This window comes from Symphodus melops (assembly GCF_947650265.1).
Source record: "Symphodus melops genome assembly, chromosome: 6".
In the NCBI taxonomy this organism is placed as follows: Eukaryota; Metazoa; Chordata; class Actinopteri; order Labriformes; family Labridae; genus Symphodus; species Symphodus melops.
The window spans coordinates 6,780,685-6,799,753 of record NC_136696.1 but is presented as its reverse complement, the minus strand read 5'-3'; the positions used below and the strand labels follow the sequence as shown (position 1 = coordinate 6,799,753).

Below are 19,069 nucleotides of genomic sequence, written 5' to 3'. Positions count from 1 at the left end.
AAGGAACGCATTACACACATGCAATATTCAAGCAGAAGGAAGAGAAATAAAAAGTTTATTACAAATAAAACGTGATGTATAAGCACAAAAAAGCAAAGTGAATATAAGCATAACGTTAACTTCATTAGAAAAATATGAATCATACTTTAGTTTGAAAAACAAGAAAGTGAGGCAATGAAAGCATTTATGCATTTCAGAGTGGATACATCATAGCTTTGGTCAAATGTTTCAAATGTTCCTACACAGGTGCATACAAATCTAAGGCGGTAAGACATCAGGGAACAAATATACATCCCAGTATGAGCGATAGGTGGTGTCATGTTTTAATAAAGGCACTTATTACTGACATGAGCAAAAAAAGGGAAAAGACAATCAAACAGCTGGCAAGTAAAAAAAGAGCTGGTGTAACAAAATGGACAATAAATACAATGTATATGTTTTCATTTTGAAATTTAAAAGTAGAAGTTTTGTTCATCTAAAGTCCAAAATGAGGGGACCAAAATCATTACAGAATACAGCCTCAGCTACACAAAAATGTGCTCATCTTCTTTAATATATACGCCTACTGGACTGCACAGTAATGTCACAGTGTGATTGGACGTTTGAGTTGGGTGTTTATGGTATACTTTTCATCAAGAACAACATGTGATGTAAGCATTATAATAATGATAGATTTTTTTTTTTTACCATGAAAAGAAATAAAACACACATTTTTTGATGAAGTCCATGGTCCAAAGTGGTCCCTCTTGCTAGACATGGTCTTTAGTCTACGTTTCTGTACCTGGTGAAGAGGTTGTAGAGGACACGCAGCGTTGACTTCAGGTCACAGTTGACTATGTCTAAAAAGGAGTAAAGGAGTTTTATAAAGACAAACATCTATCAAGACTTAATATTGATTCTTTGCAATAAAGTGCAAATGTGACATGATCATGTCCCTCTGTCTGGCTTTATGGCATTTAGTTTAGTTTTTTTTGCTTTTTTTTTTTTACGTACTGACCTCTGTACGTATATAGATTCCTCTGTCTGGATACTGTACTACAGATGCTGCTGAACCCCCAGCTCATGTTAAAAAAATGTATATATGTATAATTTTTTTTTTAAAGGTGTAAGAATTAAAACTAGTAGATGAATTCCATGTTTGGATAAAACAGTGATTTGCCAGTATTAGGAAGCTACAGCTGTCTCTGTAATAACATGAATAAGACTTGGGTTTCCAATATTAACAGTCTTGGCAGTTCACATGTTAAAATGAAGATGCTTCAATAAAAGAAAATGTTTGTCCTACCCTCTGGTCTGGGCTTCGGTCTCTCCAGGCCACCATCCTGCATCAGCTCAAATGAGAAGGACACATTGTGGACCTGCAGAGAGAGGGACAACACCGAGCAGGATGAACACCACACACACACACACACACACACACACGACCTAAACTTCAGTAAGTACATATCATGCCCCTTTGTAGAGAGCTCCTCACTGATAACAGAACAAAGACACTGGTTGATAAATCCCACAATACGCTGTGCGTCGATTCAATCGTGCTACCACAGCTTCCTGTGTCGGCAAACACACCCCAGCTCTGTTCTGTAACACCATAAGCCTTCAGCAGCTGCACAAACACTCCGCTCCCTCATGTACCAACAGATTCTTGCCAACCGTTTCACTTACAAACCTCCTATACATCCAAGTAATTGATACCATCACTGAAGCCAGATATTCAGGTACAGTTGTTCAATTAACACTTTTAAATGAGACTGTATGCAGACAAAGACTGACTGGAACAGAGTGGCTAAGGTTCACTAGATTAGCTTACATAATGCAGCACGAGGAGGGGGATCAAACATACCAGAGATGCGGCTAACAAGGTTTTCCTGGAACTGAAAATTAGGTGGAAATGATTCATGATCCTAAACAAAGGCCTGACATTGATTTAAAACATAGAGCACAAATAATGTTAAGGTGGATCAGTTCAAGATGGTTTATGCTTTCCAGTCCTTCTGCATGGAGACAGACAGACTGACAAGCAAGCATAAAAAAAACCTGCAAGAAATGAGAAATACCAATCACAGAGGTTGAAAGATGTTTTCTAATATCAGTCCATTGTATCTGTGTGTGTGTGTGCTCATGCTGCTGTGATGTGTTAAAAGCTTTTCCTACAAGGGCTTATTGTGTAAAAAGAGTAACCTTCCCTCTATGACAGTCAAAGAGAAAAGAGGAGAATGAGCCTTCAGTGGAGATTCGCTAAGAAGAAGCAAGAGTGCTTTTTTTCTGACTGGTATAACATTGATAGGCCTCTGGGCTCACACCCGCACACAAACAACCATACACAAAAACACACACAGTAACAGAGCTGAGCCCTTAAGCCACTCCAGTCTTTCCCTGTGCAATAGGAGATTACAGATGCTGTGGGGCTGCTGCCTGTTCTTCCAGGCCAGGAGTGTCTGTGTGTGTGTACATTGTAGCACTGATGCCCACTCTGCTCGACAGCCTGGCAGGGGCGGCTGGCCAAGACCCAAACAAAAGGCTACTGTGGTGTCTCCACAGATCGCCTGTTCAGAATACCGTAGTACTACAGAGGCCATTGGAGAGGAGAGACGGCTCTGCCCTGAATGGGCTCGAGGGAAAACGGATGGCATTTATCAAGCTATGGAGAGGAAATGCCTGACCCCGAGTGCATGATGCTCCTCACAAATAGAGTACTGATTTAAGAGGGTTTCTTAAACAAGAGGACAGAAACAAGAGCGGGTCAGGCTACCATCTTCTCAGTTTTAAATGATAAAAATTGAAAACACATTACCTTGATCTGAAGGCTTAATATCATTACATACACACATATACATAGACATATTCATACACACACACACACACACACACACACACACACACATATATATATCTATATATATATATATATATATACGTGTGTGTGTGTGTGTGTGTGTGTGTGTGTGTGTGTGCTCAAGCTCAGCAGAAACGGTTGTGTGTATATATATATAATGTAAATCCGTAGTGGCACAAAAAGAAGTGGACCTAGATGAGAATTTAAGGTTATTCATCAGCATTGGCTTATTGCAATTTTGCATGTGTTCAAACAAAAGCTTAATTTAAATGATGTGTGCTATGTGAATAAATGCAAGCAAAAATTGGCCACTTTGATTTTTTGAAAGTAGCTCTTATGAAGAAAAGGTTGGAGAGCCCAGTTTTAGAGAATTTCACTTTTTTTTCCCAGAGGGACTATTTCATGATCAGACAAGGTCAGCAGGCGTAAAGTCACGTGCAAATACAGCTATAGTTCCATCAGAAATCTAATATGCTTAATCTGGCTGTGGCTCACTAGTAGAGTCGGGTGTCTCTGGGGGTCAATCCTTAACTCCTGCAGTCATATGTTGAAGTGTTTTCTGGTGAGACACTAATTGCTCTGGCTGCTGCGTCAATACTGATGGATTCTTTATAGAGCTGCCTCTGCCATCAGTGTGTGAGTGTGTAGGTTTGACCTGCACAGTAAAAAGTACTTAGAGCAGTCAGAAGACTACAAAACAAATATTCAAGCTCAAGTTACTGTACAATCTGCTCAATTTATCACCAAATATTGCTATAAACTGAGCAAAGTTTGGTGTTATCACCATATAGAAGTTCCAAGTCAAAGACAGGAGAAGTAACTGCATGCGACTGAATTATCAGTCTTCAGCCAAAACAAGTTAAATACAATCTATAAATTCTATCTGTAGTTGATTGTTGGATTGATAACTTTATGAAACATATCTGAATGTGATGTGTCAATACAAGAGTAGAATATGTTCTGACAGTAATGGGAGAAGTTTAGTTTTTTGTCATGAATCATCAGAGTCCCTGTTACAGCCTATTGTTACAGATAAAGAGTTCAAGACTGCAAGTGTTTCATCCTGAAAGAACGAGCTATGGAAAAGGTTTGTTAGAGCCAGAAACGTAACAATGACCCAAAATGTTATAAAACAATGTAACATAACCCAAAATGTAGCAACTGGACGATAATGCAACAAAATGCTGAGCCCAAAACGTTGTAACTTCTTACCAGAAATGTAACCAGTTGTTACATTATTAGGAGAACAATATTTTGCCTGCACCATAATGTCATATGCGGCAAGCAATGTTTTTTTTTTATTAATAACATTTCAGGTCGTTGTTACATTTCGGGCTCTCTTTTTAAGGAGAAATGCTCCAGCTCTTCCACTGTTTAAGAAGGGGTCGAGTTGTAGCTCAGTGGTAGAGCTGTCGTCTTGCAAATGGAATGTCAAGGGTTCGATCCCCAGCTCCTGCAGCAACATGTCAAATGTGTCGTTGAACTCAACCTCAATCACACTTCCTTGTTGGTGGCGTAAGAATGCATATGCCTTTACGTAGCAACCACTGCCATCAGTGTGTGAATGTGAAGGCTTGACATGAGATGTTTGAGTAGCATTACCTTTTGGTCGAAATTCTCTGGTGTAAGGAAAAAGTTGTAGAGTGGCACAAAGTATCCTTCCAACAACCCCATCAGCAATACCAGATAAACACCGTCTGCAAACTGAGACAGCAGCAGAAAAGACTGACTGAGAGCGGCTCGACGATGAAATACACAGAAGTGAGTGATAAACAATAATGACAGGATCTCTTGAATTAGAATGAGGAAAAAACTGTCACTGAACAAAAGAGACAGTTGTTACAAAAAAAGCATGATTAGTATTATTATTCATAATACTTACTACATCAATAATAATCATCAGTGTTATAAACTGTTAAAACTGACTTAGAAAAACCCTTAAAGTTTATTGTACTTGGTAAAATAATGTAGACAAAAAAACAGAAAAATTGTTCATGCAAATAACTTACATTAAAATTCAATAAAAAATTCAACAAAGTCATATCAGGAGAGGAAAAAAGCATGGCGGCATGTGTGTGGGTATGTGACACGTACCTGTGTGTCCAACTCCGACACCTCAAGGTTGAGCTTGTTCAGGTGTTTGTTCACAAATGTGATCAATGTCTGAGAATACAAAAGAAAAAGTGTGTCAGGAGAAATGAGCAGCAACACTGGGAATGTTGGACCAGTCATCCACGAAACAAAAACAAACAAAAAATAAACACAAACACAAAGATGGACAAACAGATGCAGCATTTTGAAAACAGTGACATGTTTACACTTATTAAAATTCAAATTAATGTATTCATGTCTTAGAATTTAAACTAGTTTGTTTTGAAAGCAATTTCAGCTCCCATCACAAATTGAACATAATATTTTAAAATCTTGAATGTTTGTAACAAGTTTAGAATTTAATTTTAACTTCAATGAAAAATGTAAATTTCTTTCTCCAAGGTAATTCTTTTTTTAAAAAACTGTGTTTTTGTTCAAAGTAATCAAAAAGTAAAATTGTATTTTCATGATTAGAATTGAATGTTAATTTGTTGAAGTTTACTTTTGCTTAACTGAAGAAAGAAAAAAAAAATCAATTTATGCTGAAATATGATTTTTCTCGACATAAACTACATCATGCCCTCAAAAGGTTCAGGGGTAGAGATTGAAAAGAAGGGACTACTGAGATTTCTTTTTATTAAAGGTTCCATTTCCTGTCAAGGATCAATAAGGGCTAACACAAAGACGGTTTTATATAAGTTCTTCTTTTATACATTAATTTAAATGTTATTGGCCCATTCGTTCGCCACACAAGGCTGAAATATGACATCACCACTGCAACACTTTATACCTTTTTGACAACATTGAGTTTATCCGGAGCATGGTCAAATAGGGTGTCGAAAGCATCACGCTCTGCGAAGAATAAATCAGATCCATGTTAGCCAAAAAAGAGACAATGCCATGTGGAACTAACAAGAGAGCATGGTTCAGTATTTATTTCTTCACGACTACGTACCATGTCTGCCAGAGAAAGCCCTGAGAGAAGGAAAGAGAATGAATGTATCAAACACACCAATCAGAATCAGTTCCTGCTTGAAGACTCAAAAGAGAGAATTAAAGACAAGTGCTTCCAGTTCAACCACAGAGGAATGTAGAGAATGGAGGGATTATGTCACAGAAATGAAAATACAATAATGCAGCTAGGGTATCATAATTTGATTAACAATAACACAGTCTTACCTTGGGTATTCAAATAACATGGGTGTCATTACAGGGATGTTAACAATGACTGCTTACTATAACAATGCAACACTCTCAACAGAGGAAAAAAACTGCTGGGTATTGATACAATGAATGTAGCCGAGCCTGTCTGTACATGCAGCTTTCTATGGGAATGGACGGCCAATTCACTCTATTATTACAATGTTAGCGCATGGAGGATGTTGTTGTTGGAACGGTTCAGGTGGTTTGGAAAGAAGAGAACGCTGCAGTGTGAGTGTCCCCCCGAGGAAGAGATATCACAGTGGGCAGGCAAGCAAGAAATGGCACACACACACACACACACACACACACAAAGACTGTCACACACGTTGTTCACGGTGTAATCCATGATGGCAAAGGAAGGCAAGTCTGGGCAATGGTCCTGGTTGTGGGGTAATAACCGTATTTGCACTGTGATCATGTGTGTGTGTGTGTGTGTGTGTGTTATTAACGGTGTATCTAGCATGACAAAATGTGAGTGCTGGTGCACGTTGGCCTGCTGTTATCACCCTCTCTGCTGCTGTCAGGCTGCTGGACAGCCTCACAGGGAAAGAAAGTGTGTTTTTGTGTTGTTTTAAACTGTCTGATTTGTCAGCTGAGGGTGCCATCACATATCTTTTTGAAATACAATGGTTGCCTTTTCATTCACTGCAAAACATTTCTCCTGTAAGCCAGCTGAAATCACAGAGCGCTGCAGATTTGTGCAGAAAAGACGATTTTCAAGGTTTTTCATTCAAAGTCCCACTATGGTTTGAATGCTATTGACTTGCTGTGTTTGAGGTAAAAATCCAATTACAATGTTTTTGTGGTACTGATTTCAGTGTGTCAGTTGCATGTTTTCCACACAACTTTCAAGACCCTGAAAGAAGTTATTGAACACTTGAACAGATTAAGAGTCTTGTCAGATTTGTCTTTGATCGAAATCTTTTTTATTAACAAACCAATGAAACGTGTCCTTATGGATTGATTAGAAGGGCGTAGTTGGAGTGGTCTCAAAATGAGTTTAAGAAGCTCGGAAACATTACAGTACAGTGTGGAACAGTGATGCATAGTATGAGTTCATTCATTGATGAAAATGCAGTACAAGTCCACTTTCAAAAATCCAAGAATAAAACACCTCCACACTTGAAAAACTCAAGAGAGTTCTTCACTCATCTAATCCATCACGTGTGGCTGGTATGAATTACTAATATGAGGCCACGAAATAATCATTTGTGACCTCAAATTAGTAATCCGTGGCCACAAATTCTAACATTTTCACTACTGTCATCAGAGGGGTGTTGTCGAAATGAAAGTGGATGAGGTGGAATAAAAAACAGTCATAAAATAAATAAATAGTTAAATAGAGAAATAAAATAATTTTAGTAACTGTTGTGCTAAGTTTCACTTAGTCGGATTATTAACAAAAGAACTAATGAGAGAAGGTGACAACTTCTGTACACGATGCATGTCAGAGGAGTACACGAAGATAAAGTTTGATAATACACAAATAAAAACATCACGGCACAAGAGAAGTATCTGCAGGTGGAGGATAACAGAATAATCCACAGTTTCACCCCAGATCAGAGCATTGAGGACACAGCTCTCTCCAAGAACAAAAAATAATAATAATTTTAAAAAATCAAGTAGTGTTCTCACAAGAGAACAAGCTGGACCAAAGAGATCAGTGTGCTCTTTTGAAACACTTACTGGGGAGCGCACCGTTTGCCAAATTATCTCATAAACCAAAACTGTCTTTTAAAAGGGTTTGAGGCAACGCCTTTGTTTCAAACTAGACAAAATCCCTAACAGGGGTTTTTTGTTTAAGAAGACTTGGATCATGCATCTCCGTTGAGATTGACTATGGCGTGCTTTGACATTTTGTAGTTCTTTTTATTTGTAGTTTAAATGTTCTACTGCTAGATTCTGTTCGTGAGCACGGTCAGAGCTGTGCTTATATTCACACACGTAAAAGCACACGTTGAGACAAAGTTCTTCTAACACATTTATTACGCACAGATCCATGCATGATTTTCTGGAGTTTTATGCAAACTTTTGACAGTTTGAGCAGTGGTGTTGGTCAGTCACCCTAAACATATGTTAATGTTATGAGTTAAATAGCTTTGATAGCTGAGAGCACTTACTCTGTGTTCCCAGTGATTTCCTCTTGGATTTGTCTCGACTGCAGGATGCCTTCTCTTTTCTGGAAGACATGGTATGAAAACACAAACACATGTGAAGACTCTCCTCTACTCAATGGGACTGTAGTTCACAGTCAGCGGTTGTAAAAAGGGTTGTCAAATTCTCCATTTATAACATGTATTGTTCTTTACAGGTCATGAAGTACAATGTCACACCCACCTGGACAACCACCACTTGAATTGAAACGTGATCTGGCAATCTGATTGGGGCTCTGAAGTGCTGCGACAGCGCCACCAGAAGATGCAGGATGGCAACTATACTCTTGGCATGCACAGCTAATGTGGAGAAAAGCAGAAGAGAGAACACCAGAAACCAACTCGTTATTCACCATCATCAATCAGGGAAACAAAGCAAAACAAACATCAACCTTTTCAAATATATCTGCATGTTTTTCTTAAAGTCAATGTCACAGCAGCTCACTCAGCTGTTGTAAGTTATCTAACCAAAGGCTGTCTTTTTATTATTCTCGATCCTTTCAGAAATGTATACTTATCTTAAAGGATAAAAATAATATAGCAAAAGATGGCTTAAAGGATAGAACTCTAAATTCACTTTTCCGGCATAGAAACAAGAAATTCGTGTTCAGTGAGACAGGCTGAGAGACATGTCTTTGATCAACCGGACAAATGGGTTTACCAAATCATCTGGATCAATAAAGTGTCTAAAGAAGCCTTTGATTGTAGGCCATGGCACTGACTGACAAATCACAGAGAGCAAAGCTAAAAAGCCTTCATAAAATCCAATTAGATCCTCACTGCATTAGAACACCCAAATGAGTTATTCAAAGGCGTCGGGGAGAGGGCGGGGGTGAAAGAAGGGACAAACAAAAGTGAACTGCTTGAAAAGAGATCCAAATAAAAGGACTAAAAAAGAACTTTCATTCAACTGTGCTCTTAACCATTTGTAAAGATACATCACACAAAGAGCCTTCAAGGACAAACCAGTACCAGAGGTGTGTTTAAGAATGTTGTATTGTTGGGTTGGAAATGTATAATTTTTGATACGGCAATTCTTTCCTGAAATACCTTCAAAAAAATAATTTCTGTTCCATATCGAAAAGATGTTCTACCACATCCCCCCCTTGTGTATGTATATATATATATATATATATATATATATATATATATATATATATATATATATATATATATACATATACATATATACATATATATATATACACACACACACATAAACACACACACACACGTTTACAATTCATAACACAAGTAAAAGGAAGCGACCTGGGAGGATAACTGTGACTATCTTAACTCCCTATGTCAGTTAAAGGAGTTGAGGAGAGCTCTATGGACATGCATGTGCATCGTCATCTGAACGCTCACAGCTTATAGGGAGCTTATAAATACAACGGCAGGAAAGGTATGCAAATACAAAAAGCTTTTTGATAGCCACTGTACTTTAAGCATGAGTACAACGAAAGTTATCCTAAGAGTTTCACGCTCAATAAGAAAAGGAGAAATGTTAATAAAAAATCTGTCATAATTCATGTCATCTCAAATGATAAAGCAGACTTTGTCCCATGAAAGTCGAGCTAGAGATTCTGAAAGATAATGAAGTTATTTCACTTTGTTGTCTGGCCTTCAAGTTGATTCTTTGACTTCTCCTAGGTCCATAGAAAGCGTCACAGCACCTGCAGTGTTAAAGTGCTTCTATGGATAAAGTATAAACAGAGCAGGCCCTGGTACCTAATCATCTCACCATGTTTTGTTTCTTGAGACCTTTAAAAATAACAATTTACTTGCCACTGTAAATTTGTTCAATGTTGCTTAGGGCTGTGCTCATGGTGGATTAATGTTTGGTCTTTGTTGACTTTTTTAGTCCTTTTATATAACAATAACAAAGGTATTTTAATTTGCTCTTTAGCAGACAAAGCAGTATTTGTGTTGTTTTTCTAAAATCCTTTCTTGTGTGTTTTTATTTTTTAATATACGGTTTATTGTATTTCACAACAGCAACGAACAGGACCTGTCCTTTTTGAAATTTGAAGAGTTTAAGGTTTCAAGGACATCATCACAAGAACTGCATCTCACTTTTACATGTATCCGTATCTGTTGTCTCGGTGCTGACATCTCAATGACATTTAATCTTTCAGTGAATAGACAGCACACTGTCCCAGTGAACAAACACGGTACAAGAACAATATGAAGGGCTAAATGTGGAGGGTCTGGAAACTTGTTACACAAATTCAAGAGTGACTTCAAGCAGGTTTCCATTTATGTTGCTTTCCTTCAGGGAAAATACGTGACGTTCACCTTTTGTTTCCTTTCAGTGAATTTAATTTTCCTCCTGCTTAGCAGCCACAAGGTCAAATCGCTCACCCTTTAAACTCATAGACCAAGCTGAGAGGATAGATTGAAGCACCTTAATGACCCACTTGACTAATTGTACAGCAGAACTTGAATTTTCTCCAACCTGTCAAAGCTGTGCTGCTGCTTGCTCTCTAGAACTAGCTATGTTCATAACAAGTGGGCTAAAAACGTATCTCGAGGAGGGAGTAAATGCCACCCCAACACATTTGTTTCTTCTTGGGCCAAAAGTGACAAGCAAAACAGCAGTATAAGATATTTACATACTGTGGCTGTGGAGATGAAAAAGAGAAATGATCATGGTGAAAGATGAAAAGGAGAGAAGGCAGGGATTCACATGGTGCTTTAAGGGTGTGAATAGGGACATCTTGAGTTAGGCTTAACAAGAACAAGCTATAACTCACTCTATATTTAATGGACTGAGCAAATCAACCCTCAACGACAAAAGTAGAGATTGCAATGTTATAAAACAATTATTTGTAGCTATTCTTACAGTCAACATTCCATCGAATGTTCCTGGTGGAGAGTTTGAGCGAGTCGTTGATGCGCTCTAAAACAGTCTGCAGCTTCTGTTTCTGGGCGATCTCTGACTGAGTCACCTCTGCCACGTTCAGCTTCTCTCCTTCCAACTTTTCTGGAATACAAAAGACACACAGAAACATTGACAAACAAACACTAAGAAGATACATTCAAGCTAACCATAAACAGTTTTATAATGAGCATCAAAACCTCAAGTTCAACATGGGTTTCATGTTATTACAGCCAGTGCTAACAGTAACGATTTCAATGAAACAATAGCAGTTCAAAACACAAAGAACAGTTGTTTATGCTGAGGGAATTTATTCAAAAGGTACAGTTCAACTCCTCACCAAAAAGCTTCTGCAGGACCTGTCCGTCATACAGATCTTCAGCTAAATCTTTTACAATGATCCTCTCGCCCACCAGAACATCATTTATCCAGTCGATTAACACCTACATGGATCGAAAAAAGTTTCAAACTATCACAAACTTGCAATAGAACTAGAAAAGTGTGTGTGTGTGTGTGTGTGTGTGTGTGTGTGTGTGTGTGTGGGGGGGGGGGGGGGGGGGTCAATAGTGTAGCCAATAGTTTAAGACATATCAGCAAAAACACGATGAAAAAGTCTACCTTGGAACGTTCTGAGGAGAGATTATGCTAGTTGGTTAGAAGGTGTATCCATACATATGTATGTTAGCCTGCCTGGGAACAAGGACAGAAGGGAACATCTGGGCGTGTAGATTGTATAGAAATGTCAGTTGGAAAGCAGTGAAAGAGAAGTGGAGGTCTGTGTGAGACAAGCAATTTTTAACATTCGCCCAACGTAAAGATCGTATGGGCGTACGATGGGAGTGACGGTTCTAACGTTCAAAATGCATGTGCAAATGCTTTATCTGTATGTAAAGGTAGCATTAATCAGCCTGTAGTAGTTTATAGACCAGCGTGTCAATTGAAAGAAAATATCAATAGCATACAGTATGAGTTAAGCTTGGCCTCGTCAGATTAAGACTGAGCAAAAAATGTTTCCTCAGGAATTTGTCTGTTTGCTTGTCAATCCCAATGTGTTCTTGTTATTGGAGCTGACGCTGAGCTTCACAGCAACACGTCCACTTTATGTATCACAAGTAGGGATGGTACATGATGATTATTCACAGTCAAAGGCACTTTTCTGGACCCTTTTGCACTCCTCATAGGTGCTTTAGCTTTCTTTACATATCTTACTAGTTCCGAGTTGTTACAGCACATGACAACCAAGATAAATGATGACTTTACAGTTCTAACCTCACCTTCATAAGTTCCTGCAGTTTGCGGTCATTCTTGGAGTTTGGATCCACCATGGTACGCACTTCATTCTCCTCTGATGGAAAAGAAGAAACACAAAGAAAGTGAGGAAGATATGTATCAGCATCTAAGATCAGACCATTTAATGCCTTTGTTTAAAAGTCCACCCTGTGTATGAATAAAGAGAACTTACAAACAATAGGTAGTGTGGCCTTTCTAAAGCTGTTTAGGCTCATTTGGTGGCTGTTTTGACATGATGTTGATATAGTGATGGAAAACATCATCAGGACTTTGTACATGTATTTTAAAATTGACCGGATGAGCTGCTGTGTCTGACTGCCTGTCCTGCTCCGTCAGATCCGTTTAACTTAACGCATGCTGGAAGCGCCTCAGTGGAAAATAGACTTAGCGCATATTTCAAGTGGACTGGAGTGGAGCTTCTGGGAAGTGCTGTTCAGTCAGTATGAACAACAATAACCAGAGGGAGTTTAACTTCACCTTTTTTTAAATACATTCTGAAGAAATACATTATTTAAAATAGATTTGATATCTGTTTTGTTAAAGTTTAACATTTTGCATATTAAATCAGCATTAACTTCTTAAATGTGATTGGTCTAACGTTAAAGCTAGTAGCAGAGAGATCTCCCATGATTCCCCGCCAGCCTTGATGCCATCATTTGTTTTTGTAACATTGATTGAGAGTAGAGAGCGGCAGACTCTACATATTGTATCTTTAATCTTTTTTTGAAATTCAGCAATTTATCACAATTACATTTTTTTATGGCTTGACAGCCCTACTTTGAATACAAATCGATGGAGATGCCATGTGAAAAGAAAGAGAGGTAAAAGATTTTCTTGGGGCTGGTGGGATCAGCACTAGAAAATAAATGATAGGTTGACATAAACCACTGAAAAGTATTAACTCTTGTCAAGCATTTTTCAAGCATACGTTGAAACAGGGCCTTTGTCATTTCCTTGTTTGTGTCTTTGAGTTTAAAGAGGTTCATTAGCTCAAGAAGTTGATGTGTTTAACACTCCATGGCTGTTGATGGCGTTTAAATGACATGCTTGATCAGTGAGATGATACTGCTGGGTAGAATGGTTATAAAAGATTCTAAAACAAGCCAGATGGGTCAAAAACTACAGCGGCCCTGAAGGTCAAATGCAATGAAGATTTCACAAAATGTCTATAATAGAAATCAACAAACATTTCATGAAACACAAAAACAACTTGTGACTTGAAAAGATATTTTATGAAACATTTCAAATGTTTTTCTTTTGTGATTTTTTTGTTTGTTGAAATTAGGTTTTTTTGCATTCAGTTGACCGTCAGGACCACCGTACAAACAATCTTTGAAGATCCATTGATATATTACATTATGACAGCAGACATAACTAAGTATTGCGTTTTTTTTCATCTCACAGTCATTGTGAACACTACTACTGTGAGTAGTCAGAAGACTAGAAAGTGATATACTGTACAATCACAAGTACATTTACATGATCCTGAATCCAGAGCTAAGGGAAGGATTTTTTTCCCCTTTATACATTGATATATCACCACACTCGTTGTACAAAAATTCTTCAAGCATTTGTATGTCAACAAGTGAAACAGGAACCGTGGCTGTTTACCTAGCATGGTGTCTTCAGGGTCCAGCTCATAATGGGAAGGACTGAGAGGAAGGTTAATGGCATTGATCCCTTCTTCCTGAAGCTCAGACACTATGAGAAAGAAGAACAAACATATCAGATTACATTTGATCAGACAAACAATGTAGACGTCAGCATGTCATAGGGCATTCCACAGCTTCTGGCTTCGTCCTGTTGTCTTCTTTATTTCATATAAATGTGATAGTCATGACCAGACTCAGACTGGATGGACAGAAAGCTAACTTTAAAATATAATCAAACAAATAACATCAAATCTTAATAATTCAAATAGATAAGATCAGATGAAAAAAATAAAGGAATAACTCCAAAACTAACAACTTGCAGCTTTCATCTGTAATATGGATGACTCTTTCATTGCAGGCCCTCCATTGAGAACCATTTGACATCAGCAGTCTCAGGCTGCTGTTGCTTCCTGCTTCTCAGCAGGCTTTACAGAATCCCAGCATGCCATTCTTCTCAGTGTGTCAGATACCTGAGGACGCTCGATCACAGCTGATGTGAGTGTGTGTGTGTGTGTGTGTGTGTCAGACTGTGTACATGTGCTGAGAGCATGGAGTGAACATCCTGTGCATTTCTCTGCCTTCACTGGAACAACTTCCTCTTTAATCAACACCATCCACAAGTACACGTACACACATGGACATAACACATCTCACAGTAACAGATGAGAATATTCCTACAGAGTGGCACATGCCACTTTCTGTTCTGTAAATTGCAACCCACTGATCAGGATCTACTCTAGAAAATGTTAATCCCTTTTATCTTCCCTTATAGACACTAAATGAACATTAATCAGTTTTCAAGCTGCAGGAATGATACAAATAAACGTCATTATATGTGTGAGTCAAATGTATCCATTTTTATAAACAATTCAAACAGCCTTATTGGTTAGGTTCTAAAAAATACTAAGGAACGGAGCAACCTGCTCGCTGACTGCTGAGCTGCTGCTGCTCGAGCCAATGCTGCAGTGGTGGGTGAAACAGCCAAACCTGTTTGTGACCACATTCCTGCCATTTATTGAAGTTCATCAGTTCTCCAGACTGTGTTGGTGCAACAGATCCAATTTTAGTTCAAATTTATTTTGCTTTTCACATCATTATTAGCAGTAAGCAAGCACGTGCACTGTTAGCCTGAATGCCCTCCATTTATTTGGTGTAACAGTGAGGCTGACATTACCCTCCCTGATATGGTGTGGAGGAGGGCGGGGAAATTAATCGAAAATTAATCGTTTGGACAGAGTTTGTCTTTAGGGAAGACGACACCGAGCAAAAAGAGGTCAAATGGAAACACTGGGGAAAAACAGTGAGAAAGAAATACAAGTTGTTTATATTGTACTGTTTTAGAGAATTTAATGTTATACTTTAAAACTAAACTGTGTTGTTTTCATTTCAAGCAACACTTTGATCTCACTTCTATATATTCAATAAATAAGCACAAAACCGTTAGATATGCACTCTTTGATCAGAAACAATATCTCAGCTTTAATAGAGGGGCATAAATACAGTAGAGAGCAAAAAAATAAAAACGAAAGAATCATTCAATAATCGTAATCAAGGTAAAATGTTCAATTATTGTGATATTGATTTGAGGTCAAATGGCCCAGCCCTAGCATGGAGTACAACAGGCATGACAGGTTCCAACTGGTCAAATGCTGTTTTATGAGGTCAGTTTTGCATTACAAGGGAACTTGTATCAAAATCTGTTTTTTACTAAATCACTTAAAATATTCAGCACCGGTTGCCCCTGAAATTCTCTAAGTTCATTTACTCACACATATCCTTCTCAATATAAAGTTTTAATGATTAAAGAGGGGGAAGATGTCCCAAAAAGCAAAACATACATTTGTGTAGATCCATAATGGCGTACATAACCGACTGTCTTACATTATAGTGACAGGTTATTTGCCTTTAAATCAATTTGAATTGTGATGAATGAAAAAAAAGAGAATACTGAAGAAGCTTCCTTATATGCAAGAAGATCTGACCTATCACACACCGGCCCACAGAATATATTTAATCAACCATGCCCGCTCGCTCACGGGGAATTTCCCTGAATGTCTGCTCACCTCGACTTTACGTGGAGAACGTTACGAGGTGATGGCAGTAAAAACACAGGAAAGGTTAGGGTAAACATTTCAGCCTTTAACGGTCACAAATCAGTCGGGGAAAATCACCAGGGCTTTGGTGAATGTGTGAAAACACTGGCATGAAAAGGCTAAATGTATGGTACATCTTAGAAGCTGGCGAGAAAAACTATGCAGAACGTTTTTCTGTGTTGAATGGAATCCTGGTATTTGGACTCTATTTGACAGGGTTAAGGCACAGATGGAAAAAACCCTCAATATTAGACACGCTGAGGAACACATAACCTGGCTACAAAGTGACCTACAGTGAACGACAGAGCAAACCTCTAGATGTAAGATCATTTAAAAGAACGCTTTAAGAAAGGACAACACATTTCAACTTCAAGGTTTTTGCTAACTGGTTTGATTTTCTGTCAGAGCTTCAATAAAATCAAATCCATCACATCAACTCTTCTCTTCTTGAGACCTGAAAGCAAATAAGCTAGTTGTTGATAAGCAGTCAATTCTGGTAATGAGGTGAGCCATATATTTCTTCCACAACATACTAACATTATTGTAAGATGAGTTATATTTAGCTTTAAAAAGCAGGTCATATTTAGCACACACATGATTATTATCCTAAAGGCCACTCTGTGTTTTCAAGCGATGAAGACAGATATTTTGTTTCATGCACTGATGAAAGGAAATCGAATAAATGTGTTGAGTAATTAATTGTCTTTTTTTATATTTTTAACTTGCCTCTGTTAACACATCGTTTATGCTCAGTGGAGATTCTCCATGTTTTTAAGTCGCATGAACAGGAACTGCAGGCGTCCTGAGTGTCCTCACTGTATATCACTCCTCCCCCTCTGGACCAATGTGATAAAATGAAAATGCAAATATCTACCCACTTGGTTAAACAATGATAATAAAAAAAAACCTGTCAGTGGAATCAACATTGCTCATACATTGCTCAGTCATAAGCTTTTTTTTGTGATGCCCTAGTGATGTACAGAACGAAGGCTTTCTGGTGTTTTGTCCTACCTGGAGGGCAGAGCGCTCCGCAGCCCATGTCTGTCTGTCTCCGTCCCCGTTTCAAGCATCCTCTCCTGGCTAGCAGGATCAGCTCTCTCCCCTGCAGCTCATCCTACAAGTCTCTTATAATGGAAATTCTATGTGAGCTATCTAATTTCTCAAAGCACTAGAAATGTCTTGCTTTATTTGCTGTATTTCCAGACACAGTAAGGTGTCCGTGTGCATGCAGCACAATGCTCTCAAACCTTAAGAACATGTCATGTCTTTTTCAAATTAAAACATCCCAGTCCTATAGAGCTCCATCTCAGCCGTATCTCTCTCCCCCCCCCCCCCCCTTCACTTTTTTCTTTTCATCCGATCCTACCTCCTGTTTCACCCAGTGTCCCGTCTCTCCCCTGCACATGCAGCAAATGCCATAAACGTCACGAGGACTTTAATTTAATCAATGATCAAGACAAGAGCGGCCAACCAACGTTTTCCATCAAATCATGGAACATACAGCGCTCAGTGAGTGTGTGTCTGTGGAGTGCAGAAGCCAGCATGAATGTAATGTGATTGCATGCATGTCCTGACGATGACACAAAATGGGGCTCAGCTGTGCAGCAGTAGCCTGAATGACACAAAAGTAATCATCCAATTGAAGGAGACCTTTCTCATTTGATGATAAAACCTGGCCTTTAAACAATGAATGTCACAGTCTCTCTGTAGGCTGTTTTAGAAGGATCCCTGCATGGCTATAAACTGAACAGTGTCACCTAATTAGAAAAGGAGGGTGTTGGAATATTCTATCACCTCTATGGTAGTTAAAATCCATCACATCTGGGACATTAAAAACGCAACTGGTTAACTAAATGTCCCAGAGTTCCTAGACTCTGACCTGTGATGGCGCAAAGTGAACAGAAAGCACAACCTTTCCCATGAGGAACAACATGCACACTTCTGTTCTGGTAGTATCTGTGAAAGGCAGAGAGGATGTTGCCTCCTGCTTCAGTCTGTGACGGGCCTGTGTTTACTCATGCCTCATTCCTCACTTATTACAGCAGAAGCAGATTCAAGACCTTACATGGGAACAGACAGCCCGCGGCCATGAAAACACAAGCAGCCATTAGATAGAGCTCAAAGGTTTCAAACTGAATTCACATACGCTATACAAAAAGAAGAAACGAGCCTGCTCTTAAAATCTTGATTTGTATAACATTTGAATGTATCTGTTCTAAACAGACATAAACTACTGTGAGTGAAAGTGATAGTGTTATCAAAGTCATTTATTGCATCTTCACTTTTGGAAACAGCCTACAGAACTTGAACGAGCAAGAAATTGTTCAGTCAGTTTCTGGTTTATCACTTTGCGAGCTATTTACCTTCTTTTGCTTTTTTTCTCCTTGCCAGAGTTCCACCAAGTTTTCCCAGAAAAGAGTCATCTTTCTTTCTGGAAGACGGGGATTTAGGTGTTGTTGGGGATTTCGGAGAGGACGGAGACTTCTGAGGCGAAGACGCCATCGTCTTTACTGCTCTTTAGTCCGGGAAAGTTTACACGAAACTGAGTTGACGTGGAATTAAAAGTTGTTTGGGAAGTAAAGTTAAAAAAAAAAAAAAATCACCGTCCACTCCCTAAAGCGGAAACGGAATTCCACACATTTTCTCCCGAAGTTGGCTTGAGTGCGTAGCTCCTCCCTGTCCTCTGTGGAGGACGGCCGGCAGGAGCAAGGCAGGAGGGTGCTGACCGCGGGCAGTAGGACCTCCACGGAGGAAGTGTCCAAATAGTTAAGAACGAGTGCAATGGTAACCAGAAGTGAAATGATTGTTTTTCTTATTTCCTATCTCAATAAAAACCCTCATATAGCAAATATAGCACTTTTAGATAAGGC

General features: G+C 38.7%; 1 protein-coding gene across 1 annotated transcript; it reads right to left on the bottom strand.

Annotated features, from left to right (window-relative positions):
• Nucleotides 1–38: 38 nt before the first annotated feature.
• parvaa (parvin, alpha a) lies at nucleotides 39–18,934 on the bottom strand. Its single transcript, XM_079346922.1, has 13 exons — nucleotides 18,563–18,934; nucleotides 14,066–14,155; nucleotides 12,439–12,509; nucleotides 11,505–11,607; nucleotides 11,129–11,269; nucleotides 8,468–8,583; nucleotides 8,251–8,309; nucleotides 5,883–5,902; nucleotides 5,718–5,779; nucleotides 4,931–4,999; nucleotides 4,439–4,540; nucleotides 1,286–1,358; nucleotides 39–839 (listed from the first exon to the last, which is right to left on the bottom strand). The coding sequence occupies exons 1-13, from the start codon at nucleotides 18,699–18,701 to the stop codon at nucleotides 763–765; spliced, it is 1,122 nt and encodes a 373-aa protein (XP_079203048.1). The 5' UTR covers nucleotides 18,702–18,934; the 3' UTR covers nucleotides 39–762.
• Between the last annotated feature and the right edge of the window lie 135 nt (nucleotides 18,935–19,069).